This window comes from Coenobita brevimanus, chromosome 21, assembly GCF_032717465.1.
Source record: "Coenobita brevimanus isolate Jiangsu-jjx chromosome 21, ASM3271746v2, whole genome shotgun sequence".
Lineage (NCBI taxonomy): Eukaryota > Metazoa > Arthropoda > Malacostraca > Decapoda > Coenobitidae > Coenobita > Coenobita brevimanus.
The window spans coordinates 31,629,108-31,643,250 of NC_136974.1; the positions used below are offsets into that span (position 1 = coordinate 31,629,108).

General features: G+C 41.4%; 1 protein-coding gene across 1 annotated transcript; it reads right to left on the reverse strand.

Annotated features, from left to right (window-relative positions):
• Positions 1–325: 325 nt before the first annotated feature.
• On the reverse strand, positions 326–13,229 carry LOC145392205 (mediator of RNA polymerase II transcription subunit 29-like). Its single transcript, XM_080266658.1, has 5 exons — positions 13,140–13,229; positions 11,408–11,631; positions 6,787–6,848; positions 3,616–3,700; positions 326–922 (listed from the first exon to the last, which is right to left on the reverse strand). The coding sequence occupies exons 1-5, from the start codon at positions 13,204–13,206 to the stop codon at positions 710–712; spliced, it is 651 nt and encodes a 216-aa protein (XP_080122784.1). The 5' UTR covers positions 13,207–13,229; the 3' UTR covers positions 326–709.
• Positions 13,230–14,143: the final 914 nt, after the last annotated feature.

Sequence of the window (14,143 nt, forward strand, 5' to 3'; positions counted from 1 at the left end):
ATATTCAAACTGTGTATGAAATGCTTTTCTTTATTTGGCAAGATTATAAAACAACTCACTGATTACACATCCTGATCTCTTTGACTTGTTAACCCATGGATTGCGCAATTGTCTTTTTTGATCCCACCCTGTGATGTGTGGGGGGGGGGGAGTTTTTCTTTACTATAAACTTGAAGATAAACATCCAGGGCATCATCTGGTGAAAAAAAAAATCTCTCTGTCTTTGCATTGCACCATGCATAAGTTCATGTGAGGGTGTAGTGAAAAAATGAAAGAAATTTTTTTTTTTTGTTTATTATAAATTAGAAGATACACATCCAGGGCATCACCCGGTGAAAAAGAAAAAATCTCTCTCTCTCTCGTCTTTGCAAAGTGCCATGCATAAGTTTGCATTGGGATGGAGTAGTTAGTGGTGATGCATGGCCACTGGAAGGTTAACACAGCCTGAGCTGTGGCTCACAACGCAACGCTACCCAGCCTGAGCTGTGGCTCACAATCCACAGGTGAAAAGTGCTTTTAAAATTTATTCTTACTATCTCCAGACCATTCAATTCAGTTCAGGAGAGTCTTCTTTGAACTGGTGGGGCTAGATGTGGCTAGATGTGGCCTCTACTTATCCCTCCATTGCTAGAGTATTCTCCTAACCTGATTAAAAATATATGGCAGTAGCAAGAATAAACTAAAGTATTACATCATTTGCCTGCATGGGTTAGGTGCTACTTTCCATGGTTGCCATAACACTGGTGGTCATAGTTGCAGCATCCACTAGGGCTGTGTGTATATCCTTTGCAAACACCACCTGATTTCTGACAGTCGAGAGGTAGTGTGCATATTTTCCAACTTCAGCAGGAAGGATAGAGACGAGGTTAGGAGTGTTGAGGTGGGAGGCTTTGGCTTGCACCTGGCTGTCAATGGCTGTTCTCTGTGGAGAGTAATAGAAGCAACTGTTAGCTCATGATAATACTTTTGTATTTTTCCATTCATTATCATCATCATCATCTGGACTTCCTATCCCACCCTAGGGCAGGGTGAGGAGTAGCAATGTCCAGACAGCCCAAATTTGCCCAATCCAATGGGCCATGCTTCCATTCACTCATCATTCAAGCCCCAGGAGTCCCGGCTCTATCAAATACGTCAAAAACATTCACCACATTCTGTAGCTTCACATAAATGTATCTGATAGAGTCAATCCAGATGCTGTCATGTTAAAAAGGGATGCCAAATCCCTGATCATGCACTTCTCCTCACACAAAATTCATCCAGCCAGCTCGATCTCTTGTCAGTTCCCTAGCCTCACCAATTTCCAAACCTCTCTTCCTCACACACTCATCCACCATATCTCTCCATCTTCTCCTTGGCCTACCTCGCCTCCTCCCCCCTTCAAATTCGTTCAGATATACCTTTTTCACCACTCTATTGTTATCCATTCTCTCCACATGACCATACCATCTCAGTACACTCTCTTCGATTCTGGTGCCCACAGACTTCCTCACTCCACATCTTTCACGAATCACATTATTTCGTATTCTATCCACTCTATTCCACATACATTCCTCAGCAGTCCCATTTCCACTGCTCTCTTGACTTTTCATTATCATGCCACACCACAGTCTCACATCCATATGTTAAAGTTGGCACTAACACGCCTTCATGTAAATCTCATGCAGCTGCAACACTCAAGCCTCTGTTTCTTATCAAGGTCTTCAATGCATCAGCTACTTTCCTTCCTTGTGTCACTCTACTTTCCACTTCTTTTGCACATTTTCCTCTCTTTTCTATCGCTGTACCCAAGTAGTTGAACTCTCTCACCTCCATTCACTGCAACATCGGACTGAGAGTCACCTGCTCTCTCAGTAATCATCACTTTACTCTCTTCTACGTTTACTCTCAAGGCATGACATTCACAGACATCAGCAAAACTTGGCACTAGTCTACCAAGTTCTTGTCCGGCACCTCCCAGTAGTACTGCATCATCAGCATACAACAAATTTGAGAAATTCCATCCATCACCATTCATTACCAACGCCATCTCTCTCTCTCCATAACTCGTGTTTTTACTTCTCTCATCACCCCATCCATATATATATTGAACAACCATGGGGACATCATACAAACTTGTCGTATGCCCATGCCGATCGTGAACCATTCACTTAGATGCCCATAAACCCTTACACATGCTTCACTACCATCATAAAAACTCTTGACGGCACCTAGCAGCTTACCATCTACACCGTACATGAGCAAAACTTTCCACAATCTTTCTCCGTCCACTTTGTCGTATGCTTTTTCCAGATCCGTGAATGCCATTAACACCTTATTTTCCTTCTCACAAGCCTTCTCCATTATCTGTCTCACTGCAAATATTTGATCCACACATCCTCTGCCACTCCTAAAGCCACCCTGTTCATCACTCACTAGGACTTCTGAAATCTCTCTTACTTTCTCTATAATAATTCTTCCATATACCTTCCCTACCACACTCAATAAACTTTATGCCATAATAATTCTTGCACTCACTTTGCTCACCTTTATTTTTGTACGGGAGTACAATCACAGCCTTTTTCCACTCTGCCGGCACAGTTTCACTCATCCATGCCTTCTTACATAATATTATCTCCAACAAGCACTCCATTCATGATGAATACAAAAATGAATGCACTAGCCAACTGAAAAAGTAATCTTTAACCTGCACTACACTGATCTATTTGATAAAGGTACTAAAATTTAAACAGCATACTACAATCAATGCTATACTTCTGCATACAGCACTCTATACAGACACAAAATACAAACTATGACATGTTTTGCAAATGTCATTAAAGATTTCATCTATTCCATACTGCAGTAAAATACTGATTTTTATATAGAATTATGACTGCCAACTAATGAGCAGGACATATGGTATTACAGTAAATACCAGTACTAAACACTTTTTCAAGTGACCACCGTAACTGGTGTCTGACTAAATTTCACCTACTCAGTTATTATTTATTCAAAGTTTTAGGTAGGAAGCAGAAACAGAAAAAGAACCAATGCACTGTACCATTATCAAATAACATGTCCAATCAATATGGCTGATATTACTTACAAAGTACTCAAGTCTTCAAAATCCTGCCTCCACCTCACACGCAAAACCATTCTGCATATATTTTTCTGCATGGGAAAGCCATGCATTTGATGACCAAATTATAGATGTGTCTAAACCCTTCTCATGAATGCAATTAGATCCCTTATAAATCCCTTGGTTTTCTCACTCTTCATACCTCATTTTCTTACACACATGAAGCATTACTCTAGATATCTCCCTACTTCCTTCATCACACTATCTATATTTATTCTCTATGTGACCATACCCTCTAACCATTTCTTTTTAACACATGTATCCCAACTTCAAAGTCACTCACATATACGCATTTTGTCATCACATAACAGTAGCTGCATCTACATTCTCTAGTGTGATTGTGCCAACTAAGCACACTCGTATACTTTTTCACATATGTAATGAAAGTGAGATTTCTATCACTCAACTTCACCCCATCCTTAGGTTGGGGAAAAAAAAAAAAAAAAAAAAAAAAAAAAAAAGTTAGGATGATGATGCTCGATAAATTCACTGACCAAGTTTAATTCCATTTGATCGCAGAGTGTGTAGAACTTCTCAATTGACTCCTCAAACTTGGCGTGCTGCACTTCTCCAGCGTTTCTGTGGGAGTCAGTGGTTATTAGGTAAGACACTATATGCTGTTCCTGTTGTTGTAGCCCCAGGCTCAACTGGACATGAACTTTGTGGACTGCTGCCTCGTTACCCTTCTGCTTTCCATCTTACAGGCAACAGTAAGGGAGGTGAGGGATGTTAGTATGCATACAGTAGATGCCACTGAGAGAAGGCATCCCCATTCAACACTAGGTAGACATGAAGTATGATTACAGAATACCCTCAATATAAGCTGCCACAGCACTAGTTAGATATGAAGTATGATTACAGAATACCCTCATCATGAGCTGCCATTATTAATTTTGTTTCCCTCTTACATCAGTGGCATAAAAAACTGTCAATAAAAGTTTCATTAGGACTAATGAAGCTCATTTGCTAGATTGGTAATATCTACAGTACTAAATGTATATAAAAAGTTGTGATGTTTTGCAATATATATATATATATATATATATATATATATATATATATATATATATATATATATATATATATATATATTGTGGTAGGTGGGGGTGCTCACCATCCACTCACTCAATGTAGTGCTGCTCTCAGGTGTCTGCCCTTTCCTTTTCTCCATCCTTCTTTCCTTCCATCCTCGTCTGTCTTTCTTCCCTTCAGTCTTTCCTCGTCCTTCTGCCTACGGGTGACTTTACACTCCCTCATCCATCGCACTTTCCTTCATTCTTTCCTCTTCCTTCTGCCTGTGGGTGACTCTACACTGAATGACAAGCCAAATGGTTTCCTGTACACCAGGAAACCATTTACTACAGTGGGTGGTAACCATATAACCAAATTTTGGCACCTGGTGGTTCAGTGGGTAATTATTGCGCTCCAGTCGGATTGAGCCGGTGAAGGTTTATATCCAAGGGATGGTTGTTTTTTTTTGCTCACGTAATGCCACTCAGGGATGAGTGAGGCTGGTCACTCTCATCTTAAATGTCAGGACCAACTGCCTAACCCCGGGCTCCTATGCTTCTCATAGGGCAACATAGGATAGGATGATGGATGGATGATTATATATACTGTATATATATATATATATATATATATATATATTATAACTAGACCTATGAGTGAGGCTGGTCACTCTCATCTTAAAAGTCGAGACCAACTGCCTAGCCCCTGGCTCCTACGCTCCTCATGGGGCAATGTAGGATTGGATGATGGATGGATGGATGAATTAGACCTGCTGGAATATGGCTGACAGTAAACCTAGTACCACAATATAATTCACTGATGTATGGATTCATTTGCTGGGTGATCAACTAGTCTTTTAACATTAACATGACTTAGATTCTTGTCCTTCTGCAGCTTATTTTACAAAGCTCAGTGGTAAAATATGGCAATACCATGGCTCTACTTCATTTCCATAACACTTCATTGTAACTTGCATCATATTCTAGTATTAATATCTTGTTACAACTTATTCTAGTATTAATATCTTGTTACAACTTGGTATTCAAGATGAAGAAACTGCAAGTCAGAATAAATAGGGTAAGTCAGAGTGCCCTGGTTGGCAAGTCAGTCTTGCACAGGTTTCAGTTCCTCTGAGTGTGACTGGAAGTTTAGCTATCATGTAATGTCATCAAGAAAAGAAGGCTGGTTATTAATCTTTTGATGTACAGGACTGAATTAGACTTGCCTTGGGTCTCTACACCAGAAATGGGCCACTCTTGGATAGGGCTGACTTAACTTTTCTTTTTAAATTTTCCTGTTTACGGATACTTTTGGATGTGAGTCATTACCAGTAACAGTCAAGGTACAGAGATTACACATGTAACTAATTTCACTGAGCACTCTGTTAATATTTCTGTGTGTGTGTGTGTGTGTGTGTGTGTGTGTGTGTATTTACTTATTTGTATTTACCTATTTGTAGTATACAGGAATTGAGCAATGCTCGTGTTGTCCTGTCTCCATATCCACATTTATCAAGTCTACCTTTACACACATGAATGTTTTTCTCATGCACCACCCCTTTGTCTAAGTCGTTCCAAATATTTAAGTATTTACCTAATATACCTAATTGTGATACACACGGAATGTACTATGCTCGTGGGTTTCCATCGCTGTTTCTCAATAAGTCAAATTTAACTTTAAACTCGTTTAAGTTTTTAGACTGGACGATCTCTTTGTCCAGGCTATTCCATAAGTCTATACTTCTGTAAGGAAAGCTATATTTCTTGATATCCTTCAAGCAGCTTGACTTTTTCAATTTCATTCCATGTCCTCTTGTTGCTCTCTTATCCCATACAAACAGATCTTCTTTGTCAATTTTATCTACTCCCACCATGGTCCTGAACACCGCAATCATGTCTCCCCTCTTTCTCCTTTCCTCTAACGAAGGCAAATCCAGTTTTTCCAGCCTCTCTCTGTATGACAGTGTGTGTGTGTGTGTGTTTGTTTCCTACTTCTGTATTAGGTTGTAAGTGGTGGTGACCATCATCCACTCACTTGATGTAGTAATGCCTACTACTTCTTTCACCTTTCTCATTGTCTCTTTTTTTTTGCCCTCCTCTCTTCCTACTTCTTGCTTTCCTTCCTGTCACTTATTACTACTCTTCTTTCCACTTCAGGAAGATCTACACTGACTGAAAAGCCTAATGGTTTACCACAACCCTGGAAACCATTTACAATGGTGGATGGTAACAATATAACCACATTACGGGGTGAAGTGGAGCCTGCTGTGGTGCTCCTGTTAATAGGGTGAATAGGCACAATTCCAGTGTCCATTTAGGAACCAAATATCTACACTTTTCTCAGCACCCTGCTGTGACGAGACAATGTCAACCACAAGGGAACATCAGTTCACTGCACTGGAGAGCCATGCAAGGACAGCTGCTTGCCTCTGGTTGACAGGTCTGCCCGGCCAGCCAGACAGGTTGGTCCACAACTTCTGCATTACATGTCAGACAAGCTATGAAGAATACATGCCATATTTGGCCCACTTTTTTTTTAGTATTTAGCAGTTTTCCTGTTTTTGTGCAATCTTTTCCTATTTATTCTGTGTTTCTATGAACCATAAATGTGTGAGGTAGAAGAAATGGAGAGAAGAGTAGGCATTCTTACTGTACCTGTTGCCCTGATCCACCTGGTTATTGCTGGCGAGGTTTGCCGAGAGGTAGCTCAGTGATTCCTGCAAAATATAACAATAATCTTAACTCCTTACGGGCTTACATTAAACAGGCTACTGGGTTTGACAGCAGTGACTATGCTGTGTCCATATGTGCTATCTATCCATCCATCCATTCATTCATCTATCTATCTATCCATTCATCCATCCAGTCATCCATCCATATGTCACTCAGTCTAGTGATTCCTAATCAGGAGTAGAGGGGTCCAGGGCTAGGCTACACAGTCCAGATATTTATTGTGAAAGTAACGGGCTGGTTGCCCCTTAGTGGTTAGACATAAGCGATAAACCCCAAACACCCCTCGGAAGCAGACCATTATGGACTACATCTGGTTGGTACACCTCAACTTACTAGTCAGTCTATTTTTACCCAATGAAAATGGGCCATTCCCACAACTTGAATACTGAGCTGTGGTTATATGAAATTTGATAAGCCTTAGTTATAAGACAAGAATGAGAGCCTTTGGATAATAATTAAATCAATCCTACAAACTTCTTCATTCATCAACGGAGCTAAAAGGCATTACAAATCTCTGCTAGGTACAAAAAAATCACTTCAGACCAAGAGTCCACATCATCTAAAAACTACTGGATACACAATCATTAATTCCTTCAGCTGAGGGACTGTCATATTGATTTCATCCTTGCTAGCCCCAGATGATTATATTCGATTGAGGAAACACACTGTGAACTTGGGTTAGCCTTCATTACCCCTTTCTCTGCCAGGCGGCTCACATAAGATGAATAAAATAATCTGGTTGCTGCAAAAGTATATTTTAAAAAAATGTCATTATAGTCAAAGGATTAAAATGTAACACTTTCTACACTCAGACACTTCCCAGTATGTCAAATAAGTTATTAAATATTTCACCTTTTCAAAAAACTGGAGGAAAACATGGCACATCACCTTCTGAGATGGCTGCATAACTCGAATGAGCAATTTATCTGTACTTTACTAAAAAAAAACTTTCATACAAGGTGACAAACAGGTACATACCGTAATTAAAAGCAAGAGTACAAAGATGTGGAGAAGCCCCCAGCTTTTTAATGATAAAATCCAATGTATGTCTATCTATCTATCTATCTATAGCCCGACGCCCTAATCCCGCAAAGGGTGGCCGCAGACAAAACGCCTCCAAGTCACTCTGTCACCCACCATTTGACTCCCCTCCTCCCAACTCACCCCCCCCTCCCTCATATACCTCTCAACTTCATCCCTCCACCTCATCCTCGGTCTACCCCTCCCTCTCCCTCCCTCCACCTCACCTACATACACCCTCTTAGTCAGTCTTTCATTCTCCATTCTCTCCACATGTCCAAACCACCTCAGTGTATTTCTCCTAATCTTTTCAACCACATCCACATCTACCCCACAACGTTCCTTCACTTCTTCATTCGTCAACCTGTCCCTCCACGTCAATCCACATGCTCCTCTCAAGTAACTCATTTCCACTGCTCTCACTCTTGACTTGTTCCCCTCTTGCAAGGTCCACGCCTCGCTTCCATACGTCAGGGTAGGGATCACAATACCATCATGCAGTGACTTCTTAACTTCCATACTCACCTCCCTATTTCTCATCACTGCTTTCAGTGTACCAACAACCTTTCTTCCCTGCTGTACCCTTTCACGTACTTCATCCTCCAAAGTTCCATCCTTACTCATCACACTACCCAAGTACTTGAATGCACTCACATTCTCCATATCCTCACCATCCAACCTCACTACACACTCTGTGACTTCATTCCTCTCAAACACCATAACTTTACTTTTGTTTACATTAACTTTCAGCTTCCTCCTCCTACACACTGTCCCAAATTCACTCACCAAACCTTGCAACTCCCATTCATCTTCACTCAACAATACTGTATCATCAGCAAACAGCAACACCGGAAGCTTCCAAATCTCACCCTCATTCATTAGGCCCAGCCCCACATCCACTGCCCTACCTTGCACCTCCTTTACAACCCCATCCATATATATATTAAACAGCCATGGAGACATCACACACCCCTGTTTCAGTCCCACATTGAGATCAAAGAACTCACTCAGCTCACCATCCACTCGCACCGTAGCCCTAGCTCCCTCGTACATACTCTTCACAGCACTCAACAATTTTCCCTCCACTCCATATATTCTTAATACCTTCCACATACCTTGCCTATCTATTCTGTCATAAGCTTTCTCCAAGTCCATGAAGGCAGCATACACTTTCCTTCCCTTCTCTAGATACTTCTCCACTAAACATCTTAGAACAAATATCTGATCTACACACCCTTTTCCCTTCCTAAATCCCCCTTGTTCTTCTCCAACTAGCTCCTCTGTCACTTGCCTAACCCTATCAATGAGTATTCTACCATATATTTTACCAGTCACACTAAGAAGGCAAATACCCCTATGGTTACCACATACTTCTCTCTCCCCTTTTCCTTTGTACAGAGGAACAATTATACCTGATTTCCAGTCCTCTGGAACCCTTCCCTCTTCCCAAGCCAATCTACACAACTTCCATATCCACTCCACAACAATCTCACCCCCATACCTAAGCATTTCACCACACACTCCATCAATTCCTGGGGCCTTTCCCAGCTTAATCCTCTTCATCGCTTCCACTACTTCCGCCCTACTGATCTCTTCCTCCCTCCTCTCATCTCTTCTTCTCCCAGCCATTCCCCAACCACTTATACTCACACTGCTCTCACTCTCTACATTCAACAAATCCTCAAAGTGCTCCTTCCATCTCCTCAATTTCTCTCTCTTCTCCACCAACAATCTATTATTCCTATCTTTCACTCCCCTACTATTTCCCCTTTCACACTGCCTTACTTTCTTTACCTCCTTCCAAAACAATTTCTTACTCTCCCTCCATTTCACACTCAGATTCCTCCCAAACTCTTCATCCACTTTCTTCTTACTCTCCTTCACCAGTCTCTTAACCTCCCTTCTCCTGCTCACATATACCTCTCTCTTCTCTCTCTCATCTTCTCCCCTACCTCTACTCGCCAACCATTCACCATATGCCTTCTTCTTTTGTTCCACAGCTCGTTTCACCTCATCATTCCACCATGCTGTCCCTTGCACACCCTTGCATCTCCTCCTCACTCCACAAACCGCCTCACACGCTGCGCTTATCTCTTCCGTGAATATCTTACATACGTCTTCCACCCCTTCCATCTGCTCTAGCTCATACCTTCCCAATCTTTCTTCCACTATGCTCTTATACGGTACTCTGTCCTTTTCTCACTATCTTGCAATTTCTCCACTCTTCTCACAGGAGCTGCTTCCTCCTGTCTTCCCCTTCGTCTCCTCAACCACTTTCTTTGCAGCTCTACCTTGGCCATCACTAAGTGATGGTCCGAGACTCCATTCCCCCACCCTCTCCACACCCTTGCATCCAACACTTGTCTTCTCATTCGCTCATCCACACACACGTAGTCTATCATTGCCTTTCGTTCAACAAGTTCACCATCCATCCTCCTCATTACTCTCCATGTATACCGGTGGATCATCTTATGACGAAAGTAGGTGTTGGCTATTGCCAACCCCTTACCAGCACAGATGTCCACCAAAGCACTACCATTCCCATCTACTTCAGCTGGCACACCCCACTGACCAACCACTCCATCCACTCGTACATTCCCAACTTTGCCATTCATGTCTCCAATCAACAGCACTCTCTTGCTCCTCTCAAACTTGTCCATACATGCTTCTACTCTCGCCCAAAACTCATCTTTCACTCTTGCCACTCGATCCTCTGTTGGAGCATACACACATACAATCGCCCATGCTTGTATTCATACTTTCATCCTCACCCATACAATCCTTGCACCCACTGTTCCATACTCTCTTATATTCTCCTTCCACTTCTTGCTTATCATCAGACATACTCCCTCTCTTGCCCTCTCATTCTCACTGACTCCCGCACATATACCTACACCGTATTCCCATTCTCTCATCCTTTCACCTTTCCATTTAGTTTCAGTCAATCCACATATATCCACTTTTGCATCCTCAAGCACCTGGACAATCTCTCTCTCTTTCACTTCATCATTCACTCCTCTCACATTCCACGTTCCTACCCTGTATGTCATAATGATAAAACATGCCTAACCTTTCTATATCACTGCTGACTACACTCTTGTCATATGGGATGCAGACTGATTACATCTCACAATTAGTGTTTTAATGATTAGTGAAAATTTTGAGACATGCTTGCACCTAGGTATACACCATCTGTCAAAAGTAAGACACCATTTTCTTGGAGGTGCCCATAAACAAATTACCTCCTAGATGTCCTGTCCTTAGGCATCAGACAGTCCTTCCTTCATCTCTGAGTATTCTCCTTTATATACCATACTTCTCTACCCTGTTCCTCCACCTTATCCTGCATCTCCCTCTCCTTCTTTTTTCTCAACCTCACTCACATATATTACAAAGTCCTAGACAATCTTGCACTTTCCATTCACTCCACATGGACAACCTATCTCAGGGTATTTATCCTAACACTATCCTACTCAGTTTTAATAATACACCCATAACTAAACTTGCACCAGCATTTCCATACCATAAGTGCATCCTTCATCTGGCCATAGTGATTCTTAACACGACTAATGCTGTCCAGTTTGAACTCTTGCTGTTGTTGTTGCTGCTGCTGTTGTTGCTGTTGCTGCTGCTGCTGCTGCTGTGGTGTTTGTTGCTGCTGCTGCTGTTGTGATTGCTGTTGTTGCTGCTGTTGTTGTTGCTGTTGCTGGTCCTGTGTTGCAGTCTGTTGCATACCCTGTTGTGGTCCTGGGGTCAAAAAGGTTCAATGAATCTACAGAAACAGTTTTAACTTACAAGTGCTGGTTCTAGATATGACAATGATGATATTATGTATAAACATTGGCTACACAGTGCTTTCATTAAATTAGGTTTTACAGTAAATTATATAAAGACTGCTTAAGTTTGCATCTAATCTGGGTAACAAGTTTCCCTCAATTTATACCATATTAGCTACATGTTGTGACATTTTTGAATATATCCTGACTTCTTATAAGGATTTAGCCTAGCATATTTTATTAGCTAGGTACCGTATATGATGTAAACACCTTCAGTCTTATGACTTGTTTTTCATTTTAATCAGGCTACTACCACATGATTTTAAGTCAGGCTTGAGAAGATCATGCTTGGAATAAGGCCATATAAAAATGACTAGTTTAAAGTACTGAATAATGAGATGCCAGAGATCATGTGGCACCATTAGCCGCCATCTCATGAACAAGGCTGACACAAGCAGTTTGTACAAAGCCTTTCAGACTGAAATGATACAGTACTGTATTTGTACCCAGTAGTTTCAGGTCATTAAGTCTGCTCCACAGCAGCTTGGTCAGAGTAACCCTCTGTCTGTCATGGGATGCTGGGTGTAATACTACAGAAATCCACCTGAATGACCCCAACAGCATCTTTACTGCTCATCAGCACACCAAACAAATTAAAATGTACAAAGATTAAAAACTGTAAACAGCAGTGGAAGCCAAACTGAAGACATTAATAGATAACTTCGGGGCTTTGCCCCCCGACTCCCCAGTGATTATAACCTACCTTACAGTGCACGATTAAAATGTACATTAGGTAAAACTTGGGGCACAACAGTATTGTGTGTTAAGTGCATTCATTAACCATGGAGCACTCTGTAATAATCACATGCACATGTGACAGCAAAGGTGGGTGTGACCATAAAGCAAATCTATATATACATCACATGAGACATCCATTAAAATATGATATGTTATTACAGTAAAACACTTCATAGTCCATAAAATATAAGATGTACACAGTATGAACTACAAGGGTACTCCTAATTAAGAACATTTAAAAAAACATGCATTAAAAAAAAAGCCCAGTATATATGTTACTCTGTGAAATATAAGAGGATGCTGTTTAAATGTTATTCCAGAAGGTACAGTAACCAGGAGACACTGCATCATATTTTAATACTGACTGAACTGCATATACGAAATAGAAAACACGTTAATTTCAATACTGAACATATTGTCAACAAATTAATTTCTGTCTCCCTTACCGGTAGGGCTGTTGAGTGTTGGCTTATTCCGAAACTCTTCTGAGTCCCCACTAACAGGGGATAGAGATGAACCCAAATCGAGGAAAACAGTACTCTGAGACACAAAAAAGGTAAAAATCGACTGAACCAAAACAAAATCCATTGGTAAAACCTAACCTTCATAAACACCTGACTATGGCAAAGTATGCTGATTTACCCTAACGTAATCTATGGAACCTTGAAGGTTTATGTTTACTTTGTTGCATCATTGCCTGTTGCTGTTGTGTCTGGGCCATCTGGGAGGTCATCATTGGGTTGTTCATTGTGCCTTGGGTTCGATTTTCAACTCTGATTTTCTTGCTTAGAGTTAGAGCCAAGCGGTGGAAGCCTGTCAGTCTGGCTTTGTTTTGATTGCGTTCGTCTGCTGTTCGATTCGGCGGTATTTGATCCATTCATTATCAAACTGTTTTCGGCAAAAGAATTAAGAAATACTGTATTATCAAGAAAAGTAAGTGACTTTTTTGGTTCGAGGTAGTACATGTTGCTAGAGGAGAAAAGAAAGTGGGTCGTGAAAAGATCTCAGAAATAGGAATTATGCAGATAATATTGCTCATGAGGTAACGTTTTTGACCTAAGTTAATGATGTTTGGTGCGCAAAAATTAAATGAAGTTTGTTGCAGGATGAGACAAGTCGTAACGGAATTTGCAGAACACAATTTGGTTAAGCAAGTAGGTATACACAAAGAGACTGATACAAATACCGCTTTCAGTATCGCAAAACAGCTTGCCAATACCGTTCTAGAACTGAACGGGATATTTATCATAACGACATAAAGCTGGAGAGTATATGTGGCGAAATCACCGACGGGGGCCTAAAACTATTGACTTGAGATGAGGAAGCCTTCAAGCCAGCCGACAACACAGCAATGGCTGGGGAGGTTTTTGGCGGGTACCGTATCCGCAGCATGCCCACATCCGACATTAGTGGTATTGGATATTAAGTTCCTTGTTTGTCTGACGAGAATTCGCTGGAAAACATGCCACAGTCGGACCTATGGGTGGCCCGTGCTTTGAATTTGGACCCACATGACCGACTGCCCCTGACGAACCTATTGGCCATTGTGGACTCGTACTCCGCAGACGGCGCAGAGCAAGAGGGTCCGGTTAGGACGTGGCTAACTGGCTACAGTGTGATCTTCGTGGCCAAGAAGAGGGCCTATAATGTCCGCTGTGACCCTCGTACACAAAAAGAGATAGCGT

Coding starts and splice junctions, on each gene's coding strand:
- LOC145392205 (XM_080266658.1), bottom strand. CDS start 13,206: ATGAACAACCCAATGATGACCTCCCAGATGGCCCAGACACAACAGCAA. Junction 6,849..11,407: donor AGATGAAGGATGCACTTATG/GTATGGAAATGC, acceptor TATATTTTGCAG/GAATCACTGAGCTACCTCTC. Junction 923..3,615: donor ATCAAATGGAATTAAACTTG/GTCAGTGAATTT, acceptor TACTCTCCACAG/AGAACAGCCATTGACAGCCA.